General features: G+C 44.0%; 1 protein-coding gene across 9 annotated transcripts in view; it reads left to right on the top strand.

The window, feature by feature from the left end:
- Window positions 1–15,209, top strand: part of Abcc4 (ATP binding cassette subfamily C member 4) — a 230,969-nt gene that overhangs the window by 141,821 nt on the left and 73,939 nt on the right. For 8 of the 9 annotated variants that reach the window (XR_007108738.1, XR_007108739.1, XM_047552596.1 and 5 more), the window contains one exon: window positions 12,333–12,412. Coding sequence is in view for 7 of the 9 variants with exons in the window: in XM_047552596.1 (XP_047408552.1) it covers window positions 12,333–12,412 (80 nt within the window). In the remaining 2 variants the exon portion in view is untranslated. Of the gene's footprint in view, window positions 1–12,332; window positions 12,413–13,061; window positions 13,196–15,209 lie in introns of those variants that run through there. The other variant, XM_047552597.1, reaches the window with a different exon arrangement.

Consider the following 15,209-nt stretch of genomic DNA (forward strand, 5'->3'; position numbering starts at 1 on the left):
GTCAGGTGCAGCAGAAAAAGTCAACAAGAAAGCTAACATGCTAATAGTGGGTTACTGGTTTTGGAAGCTGCACAAGTCCCTAAACTCATCTGTGACGGCCACAATGGGAAGAGGAGCAGGAGCCAGACTGGAAAGGCCTGTGGAGTGTTTGAAGAGGTCACAGTTCCCTGTGAGAAAAAGGCGACGGTTTGACAAGAGGTGTTGTGCATCCGAGGCTTTCGTAGCTAACAGGACAAATAGAATTATAGCACCCACAGCACGATTTCCACGCCTGCCAAATTTATGCTGATGTTTTAAAGAAGTAATATAGTTGTTGAAATGGTCCCCCCCACACACACCAGTTTTTAATGGTGTACTTTTTCCTTTTTTGATCCCAACAAAGGTCTGCACATTTACATTAACACAGCCCAGCCAGTTTGGTGTAACATCTGTTGGCAGTTCCCAGATATTAAAATGATGCTCTGGAGATAGAACTGACGATCAGATTTGGGTGTTGGTTGATCCGTTTCCAGCACTCCTGCTTTACATGGGGTGGGGAGTGGGAGGGCCCATTGTTTTCAAGTCCAGTCATGTTCTCACACCAAATGTTTTGCTGTCCTATTTTTGAGAATTACATATACTGGTATGTGTATTGGAGAGAGAAAGAGCTGATTCTACCTGCCAGATACTAATTTCCATTCTTGGTAACCTCAGGGATTGAGTCTAGCGCTGGCCTTTGTGGAAGTGTCATTTAGATGAAGGCATTATAAGTGGGTATTGCTGCTGCCATTTCTGTGGGCACATTCTTGAGACTGCTGGGTATTTCCAGGCCTTTGTATTTACCCATAGTCATCCTTCTAGAGAGATTTTATGAGCATTTGGCCATGAGTAACAGTCAAGGGATGCCAGAGAAGAAAAAAGTTGTTCTTGGGGACAGAAGTGGTACATTCTGATGACAGGAGAGGTCAAGTAATTGGCAGTTTCCTGTTCTCTTAGCATCAGAGAAGTTCTTGACTGGAGCTCTGAGGCCATTCTGCTTCCTGTGACTGATGGTTTAGGAATCCCCTGGAATCAACCGCACACTGTATATGTGGGCGTTTTGCAGTGGGAGGGCTCTGGAGCTTTCCCCAGGTCGGAAGTGTTTCAGAGCTTCCATCTTGGAAAGTCTTCTAGGGACCTGCACTACCCAGAGACCTGCACTCCCTGGCCATACCAAGGGCCAGGCCAGACTCACTCCTGGTGGTATGTCCATAAGATCATAGGTAAAGGAAATGGCCTGGTCTTTCTTCCTAACTTTTTTCTTTCTCATGCTTAGAAAATGTAAAGTACTGATTATTTGCCATAGCAAAGCGTTTAATGGCTGCTGCAGCAAAATGACTTACTGACAAAATCCACTTCTTCAAGTATGATCCTCTAGCTTCTTCCTATTCCTGAGCCCCACAACAGGATAAGACCTGGCATGAGGTGGCCTTCAAGCCCCTGGACTTAGCTAATCAGTTATGCCTTTTATCAGAGCCCCTGTCCTTGTTCATTCATTTGCTCCCTTATTAATAAATTCTTTCAGCCTACGGTAATTTACGTAATTTAATTCTGAGGTGGAGTTATTTTAAATATTTTACTTTAATTATGGTTAGCCAAGAGAGGATTCCTGAAACTCCTCTAACCAGGAGTGACAGCCAGAGGGCTTAGCATCCAGCGCAGCAGCCAGCAGCCAATCAGGAGGGGCCTGGGCCATCCATTGCTGGGTTGGTTATCCCCATTTACGCCACCGTAATGCCAGCCCAGCCTGTGACTTCATTGGTGCATCCTGTTAGTAGGTATTTAATAGAGTTGGCAGATGTGTCCAGTAAGGTAGCTTGGTGTCACCGATGTGTTGACATTCACTTGCCTTCCTGAATCTCTGCAATGCTGGGTGTGAATCCCAGCATGGCTGCTTCACACCCGTGTCGCCTCCAGTTAATTTCTTACTGTCTGGGAGCCTCAGCCGCCTTGTCCTTAAGTGGAGATAGTATCTGTGTCCTAGTTTGGAGGTAATGTGTACACCAGGCTTTATAGGGTTTTTGACACTTAACTTAGTGCCCAGCATCTGGTGGTTTTAGCAACTGTGAATGAACCCAAATGACTAGGAGAGTGAGTCTTGGGCACCCTTTGCTATGGTGTGAGGTGGGCCTGTTACATAGAGGTTAGGTCAATTTGGCAAATGTGTAGAAGGTCCCCTGGTCCTCATTCCACTTGGCTTCTTACACACATGGCTTTGAAGACGGGGGTTTCCGCAGAGGCCTCTCACTCATTGGTCCTTTTCCTCTCCCATTTTGCACCCAAGTCCTTTCCCGACTCAGCACACCTGGGTCATGCTCTTCCTGTCAACCAGGGGAATCTTGTTGGCCCTCTTCCCTTTGCCTCTTACTACTCACGGATGTCACTCCTCCCACCTGGACAAACTGCTCTTTTCCAAATTGTCAGGCCCTGTTCCCATCATGAAGGCATGTTAGCTGGCCCTGCCTGGGCCCTGGACCCACCCCTGCTGGCAGTGGCCCCCATTGTTGTGGCCTGCTTGTTGCCCCCTGCTTGGTGCATGGCCTGAGCGTTCTTGTTTCTGCCTCTGGGATGTGTGCTCATGTCATGCTGTGTCACTGTGTGTACACTGGCTACACTGTTATACAACAGCCTCCCCTTACCTGGGGCTTCACTTCTGCGGATTCAGTTACCCATGGCCATTGCAGTCTGAAAACACTAATATTTGTCTTGACTCTTGAGAGAGAGAGAGAGAGAGAGAGAGAGAGAGACCACGTTCACTTTTATTGTGGCACATTGTTATAATTGTTCTATTCTATTATTGGTACTCTCTTACTGTGCCTAATTTATAAATGAGATTTTATCATACTTATGTATGTGTAGGAAAATGCACAGCATTTGGTACTGTCCATGGTTTCAGGCATCCATGGGGGTTCTTGGAACATACCCCCTGCAGATGGGGAGGGGGATGCTGTAGCCCATTAACCTGCTGCCAAATACCCAGATGACACCAGACAAGAAGACAGATGCAGTTTTACTTTGAAATGGTAGGTTCTGAAGAGAGGGCAAGGCGTTCTCCCTAATTGGTGAGCAGGTGGAGAGAGTGTAAGGTGAGAGAACGTTGTGACTTAGAGGCAGAAGGAGCTGGAGGTGGATGGACCAGACAGACTCAAGGCTGCCCTTGGTCTTGAAGACACTGGGATTTTTACAGGTCTTCCTGTTTTGACAGTCCCTCCTGGCGTCTTCCAGGTGGGAGAGAAAAATGAGGAAGCTCTCATGAGAAGAGGAAAGAGTATGCACATACTTTTGAAACTCGTTGCTCCGATCTGTCACATAATAAAACCTTGAAATGAATATTTTTAATATGTCTTAATTATGCAAAAAGGCCAGAGACTACTAGACTTTGAAAACATAGTACATTTATTCTAGAACGACATTCTTTCACACCACCATAGGAGAATCCCTGCCACCCCGATTCTATCTGAACTCCCAGGAGACACAAACATCCCAGAACATTTGGTGACCGTCTGTCCCTGTGTCACTGGGACCACTTGCTCGGTGTCTCCCTTAGTCTGCTGTGGCCTCCCCTGTCCCATGGCTGCCATGAGAGCAAGCAGGAGGCATGTCTGAGACTTGCCATCAGAACCCAGTTGTGGGTTTCTCTGGTGCATAAGAAGGTAAGGCAGGAAGAGGAAGGACAAACAACTGTCAGTGCTTTGACCCTGTTTGCTGTGACAAGGAAGAAGGGGTCTTTGAGGGGCTATAAGTGGAGATCAGGGGGCCTCCTCCTCAGCACCCTCCTGGGCCTGTCATTTAGTACCTTAAGAAAGTGGTCCAGGTTCGCATGTGCCCTTGTAAGGCTGCCGTTGAACTCAAATGCCATTTGATATTTGAGTTTACTTCAAGTTCAAGGAGAAGTTGCAGGCTTATCTGTGAGGCTAGGCTGGACCCATGATACTCTTCTGATGAACCGTGATACTCTTGTGCTCTGTGCCTGCCTCTCCTCTCCTGTCTGTCCTTCCATCCTTGGCGTCTGCTCTCTGGCCCTTGCAGGGTCTGCATCTGCTGCACACCCATCCCTCCCTCCTTCTCTGATGACTGCCCCCACTCCACTGCACCTGGAGCCTGCTCTCTCTGGGTCTTCTCTGGCTTTCTAGAGAGTTTCCACATGGTCATGGCAGCATCTTTAGGTTGCTGTACCCAAGCTCATTCTGCAGCTGGAAATCTCAAATCCCTTGGGTGGAGCTCAGAAGGATGAGTTAACGAGCGACACAAGGGAAGTGACTGGAATGATAAACCCGACACCTGCCATGGCAGCAGATTGTCCCACGGTGGTCAGAAAACACCGTTGGGAAGACAGCCTGAAACGCAGCACTGGAAGGAGAGACTCCACTCGGTGTGCCCTTGTGCTCCTTCTGTCCTTGACTCTGGCCCAGACAAAAGCCCTCCTGAGCATGTCTGTGTTCTGACTTAATTGGTGTGAGTTAAGAGGAGCCAGCTGGTCTTTGGCTCCCGGAAGCCCAGAAGGAAATTGAACAATACAGTCGTTTTACATGTGCAGGTGACAAGGTTGACGTCTCGATATGGAAGGAACTTCAACCTAAGTGTTTCGGATTCTTCCCTGTTACTCAATGTGTAGTCCCTGGACCATCAGTATCTTTTTCCCTTGGGAGTATGTTGGAAATGCAGAATCTGAGGTTCCACCTAGAGCTCTGGAGATCCCAAGGTGATGAGTGTGCAGATTAGAATCCTGCTGAGTGTTAGACTATTTCTAATTAAAGCCCCTCTGGCCGGATGTGGTGGTACATGCCTGTAATCCCAGCAGCTCAGGAGGCTGAGGCAGGAGGATCACAAGTTCTAGACAAGCCTCAGCAACTTAGTGAAGCTCTAACAATTAACAAGACCCTGTCTCGAAATGAAAAAAAAGGAAAAAGAAAAAGAACCGAAGAAGATGTGGCCTAATAGTTAAGCATCTCTGGGTTCAATCCCTGGTACCAAAATAAACAAATAAATATATGAAGCCACTCTGCTGCCCGTGGAAGTTCTGTGTCCTGATAAGTTCCCTGATGTGCTTACAGACTGAGGAAGATAAGATCCTGCATTGTTTGCAGGATTCACCATCTTCCCAGTTTTGCCCCTGAGTGTCATGCAGGAAGATGGTCACCGAGCAAGTTTCAGGTCTCATAGTCTCTTTTCAGTAAGAATCTCTTTTCTTATGTTTAGTTTATGGATTTGTTTATGGTTTTGTGTAAGAATGCCTCTGCTCAGAAAAATTTTCATCTTTTAAAAAGTGTTGGAAAAGTCCTTATGGGCGGACAGCATGTTATTACGCACGGGGCACTTTGTTACTGATCCTGTGCGAAATATAGCCCGAGTTTACAAAGGGTGTGTAAGTCTACGTGTGTATGCAAAACGTTGTGCACTCGAACAGTTAACTCACTGCACAGATTATGCTGTGGTTTATCCTGAGAATGTGTCCAGACCTGAGGGATATCGGGAAGCAAGCTGGAATAGTCTCTCATCAAGCACAGTGTCACAAGGACTGTGCCTTCAGGGGGACATTGCTTACATCTCCGAGTCTCATTTCAGACCCAGTTTTCACCACTTATTGTAGGGTCTCCTCCATTCTTATCACTAAAGCAAAATGGAGGTGATAGTCAGGCTTGGAGCCATGGCAGAATGTGTCTCCTGAGAGCCCAGTAATACAGAACCAAAGTCCTCGGTGAGGGGCTTCGTGCAGGTGACTAGAAGCTTCCAGCGACATTGCCACCTTTAAAAACTACTACACTGTTGAGCCTGAAAATATTAGTTCTGTGTTGTCAAGAGATGTATGCATTCTGCGTTTTAAGAAATCAGAAGTCTAATCCATTTGAAAAAGGTTCTGCCAGAGCAATTAAGATTTTTTAAGCTTTATTAAAAATCCTAATTGATAATTTGGACATTTAAATCTTACAGGATTCATCCTTCACTCAACAGTTTTTGCAAGTGTGGTTTTGGGTAAGTGATATTGTCATGGTCAAGGTTTTTGGGTTGCTACAGGCAGAATCTCCCTGAGTTAGTGAGCTGAGGAGGGGTGGACAGGAGGCTGGGGCAGCTCAAGGAGGTGGAGCAAGGTTCACTGTCCTGAAACTGGGGCTGGTCTTGGGAGCAAAGGGCCATTGTCACAGGGTTCAGGGTGCCTTTGCCTCTCCTCTTTGCTTTGAATGGTGCTTCTACCCCTTTCCTGCTTCTCTCATGGACTCACAGTTGCTGAAGCTGGCATCTGAATGATTTGGCAGCCACTCCCTGAGTTGAGTCCACTGGTCACTTTGGGTGAGTTAACTGTGGCCAGTGCCGTAGAGGGTTCCTGAGAAGGGCAGTGCCTTGTCCAGCACTGTCCAAAAGTAAAGAAGTTCAAGTTCATAGCAGGTTCCTGAGAGCTACTGTGTCAGCAAGACTTTCAAGAAAGAGAAAGGACTTGTCTTGGTAGTTGGAGCCAAGTGGGGGACTGAGGATCTTCCTGATGGATGAACAGAGAAGGTCCCCAAGTCCAAGCATGGATGCAGTCAGGAAGAATGGAAGGGAACCTGGGTGGGTACCTCCTGTCAGTCTCCTCTCCTCACTGTTCCTAAAAACTTGATAGAATTGATTTGATAGATAAAGACATAAAGATGTAAATGAGATTATTTTAAATGGAAAATTAAAACATGCTGGTCATGATGTGAGATAAAGATAAGTCCCAAGTGACTTATGTGTTCTGCTGAATGTTTGGGCATTGGTCTACAGAAGAACTTGAGAAGTTGGGCAGGGGTCGTTGTGGATCAGTTTCAAAGGCTTCTGTTTAGTTTGGTTGTGTACAGCTTAGATGCTTTGTAGGGTGGCTGGGTGTGAGTAAGCCCTGGGAGATCGGGAGTGGAGATAAGATGGGGGTGCATAAGTATAAACAGGAAATGAAAGTAATTAAAGAAAGCAGAATTCAGGAAGAGAACCAGAAAAAGAAAAATCAGTCAATGGCACTATCCTCAGAAAAATGTAAGAGCCAGCAAAGGACTTTGCTCTGAAGAATGAGGTTTGCCAAACTCCTTTCCCCTGCAGCCTGGAAATCCCCAGCAGACTGGCAGACAGTATCCACCCCTTAGGAAACATCGAGTCTCCCTGAGCACGTTGGTTAGTCTTTGTCTCCTCAGCTCTAACAGGAGGAGTGAAGTCCACAAAGAGTTGCAGACCTTTCTCTTGCCTGCAGAGTCCTTCTTCAGAGGCGAGCTCCGTGTGAACCGGAGGGGGCAGGCAGCCCTGGGAGAAGGGGACGGTGTCTGCTGCTGCTTCTACCTTGCAGACTTTCAAGGTGGCATCTCAGCATCTTCACAGGAGAGTTTGGAAATGACTAGCTCTGGAGATTTCTCATGCCTCTTCCAGCTCTCAAATCCTACAGTCATGACACAAGGAACTCCTAGCACACGTTTGCTACTTGTGAATTTAGACAATGCCTTCCTAAGCACCATCTCTTATCCTTCTAATCTTTGACCCTGTGAAATAGTTGGGGGAAATTTATCACCTCCTCATCTTCACAGAAAAGAAATTTTGAGTCTCACTAGAATTTGAGTTAGTTGTCTGAAGTCCTTTTGCTCCTGAGTGTCAGAGGAGGAGGAGGACCTCACATGGCCTTGGTCAGGGTCTCGTTCTGTTTTATGCCTTTCTGTGAGCATCCACCATGTCGATGGCCTATTCTAGCAGGAAGAACAAAGAAGATGGGCCAAACTCACAGACTACTGTAGCTCCTGTTCTTTTCTCACGCTGGCCTAGCTGAATGTATAGAATGGATCTTTGTCTTGTGTAGAATGATGCAGGCATACTTCTTAAATGACTTCCCCACCTCCCAGGCCCACAGTGTCTCGCACACAGCGATCCTTTCCGGCCTACAGACTCAGCAGGGCTCCCACTCAATGTCCTGTACTTTGGACCCTGCCTGGAGCTTACAAGTCCATTCTCTTTGTCCCACTGGGTGGACTGTATGCTCTTTGGTTCAGGCTGCCTGGATTCAGATTCCACTTCTCACCAAGATGGTGATTCTAGTACTTGTTGTCCCTGCCCACTCCACATACCACTGGCTACAGGTCAATGAGGGTCCACCCTTACCTGTGTGGTGCCCAGCCCAAACCTGGCACCTCTCGCTTCCAACTCTGCAGGCTGTCAGCCCAAAGCTAGTTGCTCTTTTCCTTCTTCCCTTCCTTCAGCTTGAACCCAGGGCCTCAGGCATGCTAGGCAAGCAATTTACCACTGAGCTACCAACCCCATTCTCAGGGCCCAATTCTTATAAAAAGAATTACTTTCTAGAACCAGCAGTGAGTTCTAAATATGTACCTTTATACCTATCTAAATGTGGATACATAAAAATTTATCATGTCGAAGAGTTTGCCGAACACATCCGCCTTAACCCTCAAGGTCAGGTGGTCATGGCCTCGGGCCTAGTTTGCTGGTGCCTGAGATAGTTTTTATGGCAAAGAGTAGGGCTTAAAAGAGAGGAACTACTGGCACATGCTATGTCATAGATGAACCTCAGAGTGTTAGCTTAAGCAAAAGAAGCCAGACATGAGAGACCACATACTGATCCCACCTATATGACAGGTACTGATAAGGCACATCTGTACAGGTATAAAGTAGATTTGAGTTCTGTGGTTACCTGAATCTGGGCATCATTATAAGTAGCATGGGGGATATAAAATTATTTTGTATGTGTGCTGGGGTGCTTACCCACTGAGTCACATTCTTAGCCCTATTTTATTTAGAGACAGGGTCTCGCTAAGTTGCTGAGGCTGGCTTTGAACTCACAATGCATGAGGGATCTTATGGGGGGCGTTAAAAATGTCTTCAGCTTATTTTAGGTGATAATTTCTACACAACAAAATGACTGAAATTCATTGAATTGTGTAACTAAAATGCATAAATTTTACAAGCTGTAAAATATACCTCAATAGAAACACACACTGTTTTTATTTATAAATATACCTTTTTAAAAATGGGGTTCAAACTAGACATGGGAGGTTCCATATCTTAAATGATGGTTTGGTGAGACAGAAGCTGAGGAGTCTTGGCTGAGGTTAGATTCTAGAATCGGTTCTTCAGATACCTCTCTTATTTTTTATTTTTATTTTTTGCAGTGCTGGGGATTGAACCCAGGGCCTTGTGCTTGCAAAGCAAGCACTCTACCAACTGAGCTATATCCCCAGTCCTACCTCTCTTATTGATTTCATTTTGAGAAAAATGTGAACCAGAGCAGTAGGTCCTGAATGTGATGGATGGAGGTCAGTCTTGCCCACAACCTTCCTTGCCTCTTTTCTTTCTCTTTTCCTTTTCCTTCCCAGTTTATACTTTTATACCAATAATACTTAGTCACTGCTAAAAAAAATAAGTAAATAGAAATTAAAATTACCACAAACATTAGACCGTTTTTTGGACATTTAGATTGATTCCCATTTGTGACTTTCCAAATAATGCCACCTTGAATATCTTCGCACTGTGGGATACTTCCTAAAATATGGAATTTGTAGGTCTGAAGGGATGAACTCTCCAAGTTGTTCATATTGCCCCTGTTGTCCCTGAAACTCGACCTGCGTGATGCAGGATTGTGTTGGTGTGAATTGTCATTCAGTGGGAGTCCAGATGTGCTCTGGCTGCCAAAATGTACCGTGCGTGTGGGCTTCCTGGTTGGGTATGTCTTGTGCAGAAACGGGGAAATGATGTTCCCACTTCCCCTTGAGGTATGCAGACAGTTCCTGGGGTATTGATTGTAATCCTGGGCTCCTGGCATCAAGTAAGACTAGCCATGTGAGCATGCACCAAGGCAACAGCCAGGCCAGGACACTGACTTTCGAGGGATAATTGAAGCACCAAGGGCGAGTTGCTCATGACAAATCAGGAAAGGCTATGATTAACTCTCTCCAAGTATATGAAGAGCTGTCATTCATGAGAAGTTAGCGTTACTCCTGTGGTAACGAGGACTAAATAAGCAGCAGGAACAGTTGGGCATTCCAGGAAGGCAATATTTGCCGGCCCTTTCTACCAGAACAGGCAGAAAATGGACTGGGTCCCCCCCAGGAAATTGTGACTCCCCTTACCTTGCATCCCCCAGCAAATTCCAGCAAGGGCCACATGTCATTGGGATGAATTGGCATGCAGGAGCATGGAAAGAATTCGTCACAAGGATTTGGTTTGGGGACCTCTGAGAAAATGACTGCTAGACCGTGAACTTGATGTCACAGCTGATTACAATAGTCTGCCACAAAGCCAGGTGGACGTATTCTGCAAACACTGTTTCTTCATTGCTTCTCAGAGCAAGGAAATTACTATGGAACCTTCTGACTTCACATTTTTTGTACCTAGCTTGTTGATGAATAGCAGCATATGTTTTGGACTATCTTTGACATTCAGTTATTGAAGTAGCTGTGTGGGGAGATGACTTTTCTCAGTGGTTTGTGTTTATCTTGTATTTTATGCTGTTTGCAAATGTTGGGTTTCTCAGACCCTTAAGATTCTTATTTTTGATAAAAGGTAAAAGACTCGTTTTCATGGACTGCTCATCTCTATGTAACCTTTTCATTTTAAAACTTTTTAAAAAAAAATTTTGCTCTTGACATCTTTAAAGCTGAACCGTACCTTGTGTGTCTGAAACTTGCTGTGTTAAAAAGTTGTAGCTTTTCCTTTGAAGAAACAGCAAGCATTGTAATCATGTCTTTAATAATTTTTTAAGGTGTGTTTTTCTTTCTTTCCATATTGATACTTTGAGAAGTTAAAAAATAACTAGATAGGCTACAAAATCCAAAAGAATATGTGGCAAAAAATGGCCTGATTTTACTTTTCTTCAAGCCTGTCCGATTAATACTTCCCTAACTTCTTGCCCCTCCAAGATCGTCAGGGAGACAGCAGAAAGGGCCACCTGGGAGTTTTTTATAAATGGACTCTCAAGCTCCTGAGTCAGAGTCTGCATTTTAGCACATAGAATTTCCTCCCAGGCAGAGCACTGCAGAGCCTGCTGATACTCAGGGTCCCACCTATCTGTCTGTTTACTTTGAGCACCTATAAAATAAGTGCCTGGCATTGTAATCAGCTTCTTTCACATGCATGGGCCCATTTAATCCTCTGGACAACCCTCTAAAGCTGGTGTTATTAGAGGCTAAGCAGTTATCACAGGGCCTGCCAGAGATGTCACTAGTAGATACTTTCTGAAGTCTGTATGTCCTATGTCTGAGACAGGAAAATCAAGGCCCAACTCATATCTGGCTTGAACACCCTGTGCTTCCTGGTGGAGCAGCACAGGTGTCCCAGGAAGGACTGCAGGGGCGATGGAAGTCCAGGCCGGGCCTCTGACTGCTGCCGATCCTGCTGTTTTGTGGTGTGAAGGACTTTGGAACTAGGAATTCCCCCTGCCAATGCTGGGAAGAGCACAGATGCCCCATGTCTATAGCTTGGCTTCCCAGAGAAGCTGCTGGGTTCCGGGGGCACTACACAAATGTCTCTCAGGGCATATCTGCAAAAAAGTAGACTCAGCATGTGTGTACCTTCAAAGCCTCTCACCCTCCACACCACCGCCTGAAGCCATTCAGAAGAATATTTATTAGAACAAGTTCAACCTTCCATCTCTGAAGTCTTGATTGTACAGTCTTTTCTTGGATTCTACTAGTCAATGACAGAAAGGGCTCTTTAATCCCCAAGCATTATTTTCATTTTCTTCTTGGATATTTAAGTCTGCATTGGTCACATTTGGCATCTGTCTGAAAATAACAATTCCTGCTCCAGTTGTACCCCCGCCACTCAAGGTTTTCCAAAATGTGAGGTGCCATGACCCATCCTGGGGTGGAGGGGGGCGGAATACAGAGGTTACAGTTACACTTATTAAAAAATGTACCACTTAGGAAAATTAATTCTAATATGTAAAGCAAAATTAGTATGATAACTAGGATTGACTTATGTGTTTCACAATTATTGATGTACCTATGTAGCACTTGAATTCAAGTCCTAGATGGGATCTAAAAAATAAGGGAACATTCCAAAACTCAATAACCCTTCCTGATACTGTCACAACCCACCCCCCCGCCCACATACACACACACTTTTTTCCCCCTTATTTTTAAAATCAAATTAAATTCTCTGCCCAGTACCATTTGGTGGTATTTTTTTAAATTTCTCTTTAGGTATCATCCTATTTTCTTTTTCTTTGCCACTGACATTGGCTTATTTCATATGAATGCATCATATATTAAATACATATGCATTTAAAATATTGTTTTGATTTGTTTGCAAATTGTCTCTCTTAAAGGGTCTATCTGGGGAAATGAATAATTTCTCATATCCTGTTTTTGCAGGAAGAATTTTAAATCGTTTCTCCAAAGACATTGGACATATGGATGACTTGCTTCCCCTGACATTTCTAGATTTCATCCAGGTAATGTAACAGGAACGTCAGGTTCTCCAATGGAAAGCTGAAGTTCCTATTTTCTCAAGGCCTTTTCATAGGACTTGGGGTGGGAATGGGGCCCTGGGCCTGGCGATGTGCAATGCTGCCTTAATAAAAGGCCATGTTTGTAGAAGAAAGGTGTGGTTACGACTGGGAGGCTGAGTGAGCATGAGTAATACCTGGTGTGTAGGAGTGGCCACACAGTCCTGTCAGGGTTGGTTTGTGGCAGCTACATGCTGGGTAAGTGGCTCTCAGCCTGCCTCCCAGGTATCTGGCGTGGATTTTGCTTTACTGTGAACACATTTCATAATATAGAAACAATCAGCTCTCACGGAAAGATAGCCCAGATTAACTAAATTATGCATTGTATTACCACAAAAGCCAAATATTTACTGCACCGTTGTGTGTGTGTGTGTGTGTGTGTGTGTGTGTGTGTGTGTTTGGAGGGGATAAAACCAGGTGTGGTTACTTACAAAGAGAAGATTAGTAATAATAAGGTGAAAGTAATACTTTGTTAACAAGTACAATAGAGAGCAGTTATTGCAAATACAAAGCCTTTAAAGGCAAGCATGTTTAAGCCAATAATTTGAGTATAGGATCAAAGTCATCTCAGAAAATGTCTTCTTTGTTTTTCCAGGCAGCTTTCCTTTTCACACGTTGATTGCTCTGTCTTAAGGTGTCTTTTATAAAAAAAAACCAACAACCCCACAGAAGTACCTTCTATAAAGCATTTGTTTTTGTCTGTGAACTTGAGGTCCTGAAGAATAAAGTTGGGTCATCTCATCTCTCCTGCAGTGTTCTTTTTTTTTCTTTCTTGTTTAACTCTTCCTCCATTTCAGTGATTCAGTGATTTTTTTTAAGTGTTTATTTTGGAAATGAAATGCATCTATCAAAAGCTGCACATATTCTGAAATCGCAACTGCTGCTGCTCATGCATCCTGAGTTTGAACCTTGTTCACTTCCCCTAAAGGCCACGTGACAGTAGTTCTCACCATGAGCCAGGTTTAAGGGCAGGAAGTGCTAATGTTGGGGTCTGCAGTTACCCTTTGGGCCTAGTGGTCCTTCTCCCTTTTCTTTAGTGCTCAGAAGTTCTCTGAGTCCAAGCTTAGGACAACCTCTGGAGTCGCTGGCTTTGACAAAAAGGAGCCCAAATTACTTAATTTGGAAAATGAGCTGTGTCAGAAAAATCAGTAATAGTCCTGATATAAATACTGGAATTCCTATTAGTCACACAGAAAGGAAACAACAAATACCTGACTGCAAACAGCATAGCCCATGGGCGAAGGCATCCACTGTTTACCAAGGGGAAGTAAACTGAGACTCACCTGGGACTCGGGTGGAGTTTTCTTACTGCAAACAAGCGCCTCTGATTCTCTCTCTTTTTTTTTTTTTTCCCTTTCCTTCTCCAAACTTACTTGATAATAAGTTTGTCCTGCTGGATTTGGCTATGTTATTTATCCCCAGGAGCAGTCTTCCACTGAAACGGTTGCATTTTTTTCATAGAATACAGATGACTAGAAGTACACATTTTGACACTGATTGTTAATTACTTCGAGAAGATTTTGTGAAAGGTTGCGTTCCTTCGCAACTGCAAGTTAGGCGAAGGCTGGCTTCCCAAAGCCGGCTGGCCCACTGTGTGCTTAGCAGAGTGAGCCCTGCTAATTAGAATCCCTCATGTGGTTTTTTTTTTTTTTTTTGTATTGCATGTGGAGGGAAAGGAATAGATGCCACTTAATTTCAATATAAACACCCTCGGCAGTGTGAAGGAAAGAACATTCTAGTCTCGTTGTACTTCTGTTTAACCAGATAGAAGAGGGTCTTTTTTTTTTTTTTTTTTTTTTTAAATCCACTCACTCACATAATCTTGGTAAACGTATCATTGTTGAATACTCCTGGTCCCAATTAGCTGATTTCTTGAGTCAACGGGCAAAGGTAAATCTTGATGTTGTTGTGTCCCAGAAAGCAGTTTTATAGAGAGGATAACTCAGTTATCAATTATGATAAAGATCTATTGTCACTTGTTTTGTTTGCAGGTGTCTTTAATAAGGCTTCCCATAATCCCTTCAGGAAGAAATATTTTCTCCTTTTAAAAATAGTATTAGCTCAATATAAAAGCGCTGATCCCTGCCATTGTTGTTGATTCTTTGAGGGACATTTCCCAACATTCATTGTTTAAATGGTTGTCAGGAGGAATCAAATGAAACTCCATAAACAATGCCCTCACTGGCTCATCTGACTTGTGTGCAGAGCCTTTCTGCCTTTCTCCAGAGGATTTGCATTCGATGAGTGGGCTTTTGACTGAGCTATCGCCCAGATCATTTTGAAGTATTTGGGGCCTGTTGCTATATTAGCTAGCAGAGAGTTTTATTAAAGCCACAAAAATGAATTTAACTTGCCCTCAAATAAAGGCCAATGAAAATCTTAAGTGTAAATTAATTTAGGTTCTTTTTTTTTTTTTTTTTTTTTTTTTCTTTATAAGTTGGATAGGACTGTGTAAGGATAAAAACAACCAGTGGTGTTCTGGGACTCTTAATGGAATCATGTAAACTTAAAATAAACACTATTATGGTAAGCACATAGAATGAAAACTAATTTTCCAAATCAAATACATTATATTCAATTCATTTTCCCCAATCAACCAAATGTTTAAAACCTGTTAGTTATAACAGCAATCTTCTGGAAATTAATTAGAAACCTATTAGCTCTGCTAGCTGAGCCGAATGAAGAGGTTGCTCCTTACATTTCTAAATAGTCTCCTGAATTAAAGCAAAGCAAGGTCAAATCG

Source organism: Sciurus carolinensis, chromosome 5, assembly GCF_902686445.1.
Source record: "Sciurus carolinensis chromosome 5, mSciCar1.2, whole genome shotgun sequence".
In the NCBI taxonomy this organism is placed as follows: domain Eukaryota; kingdom Metazoa; phylum Chordata; class Mammalia; order Rodentia; family Sciuridae; genus Sciurus; species Sciurus carolinensis.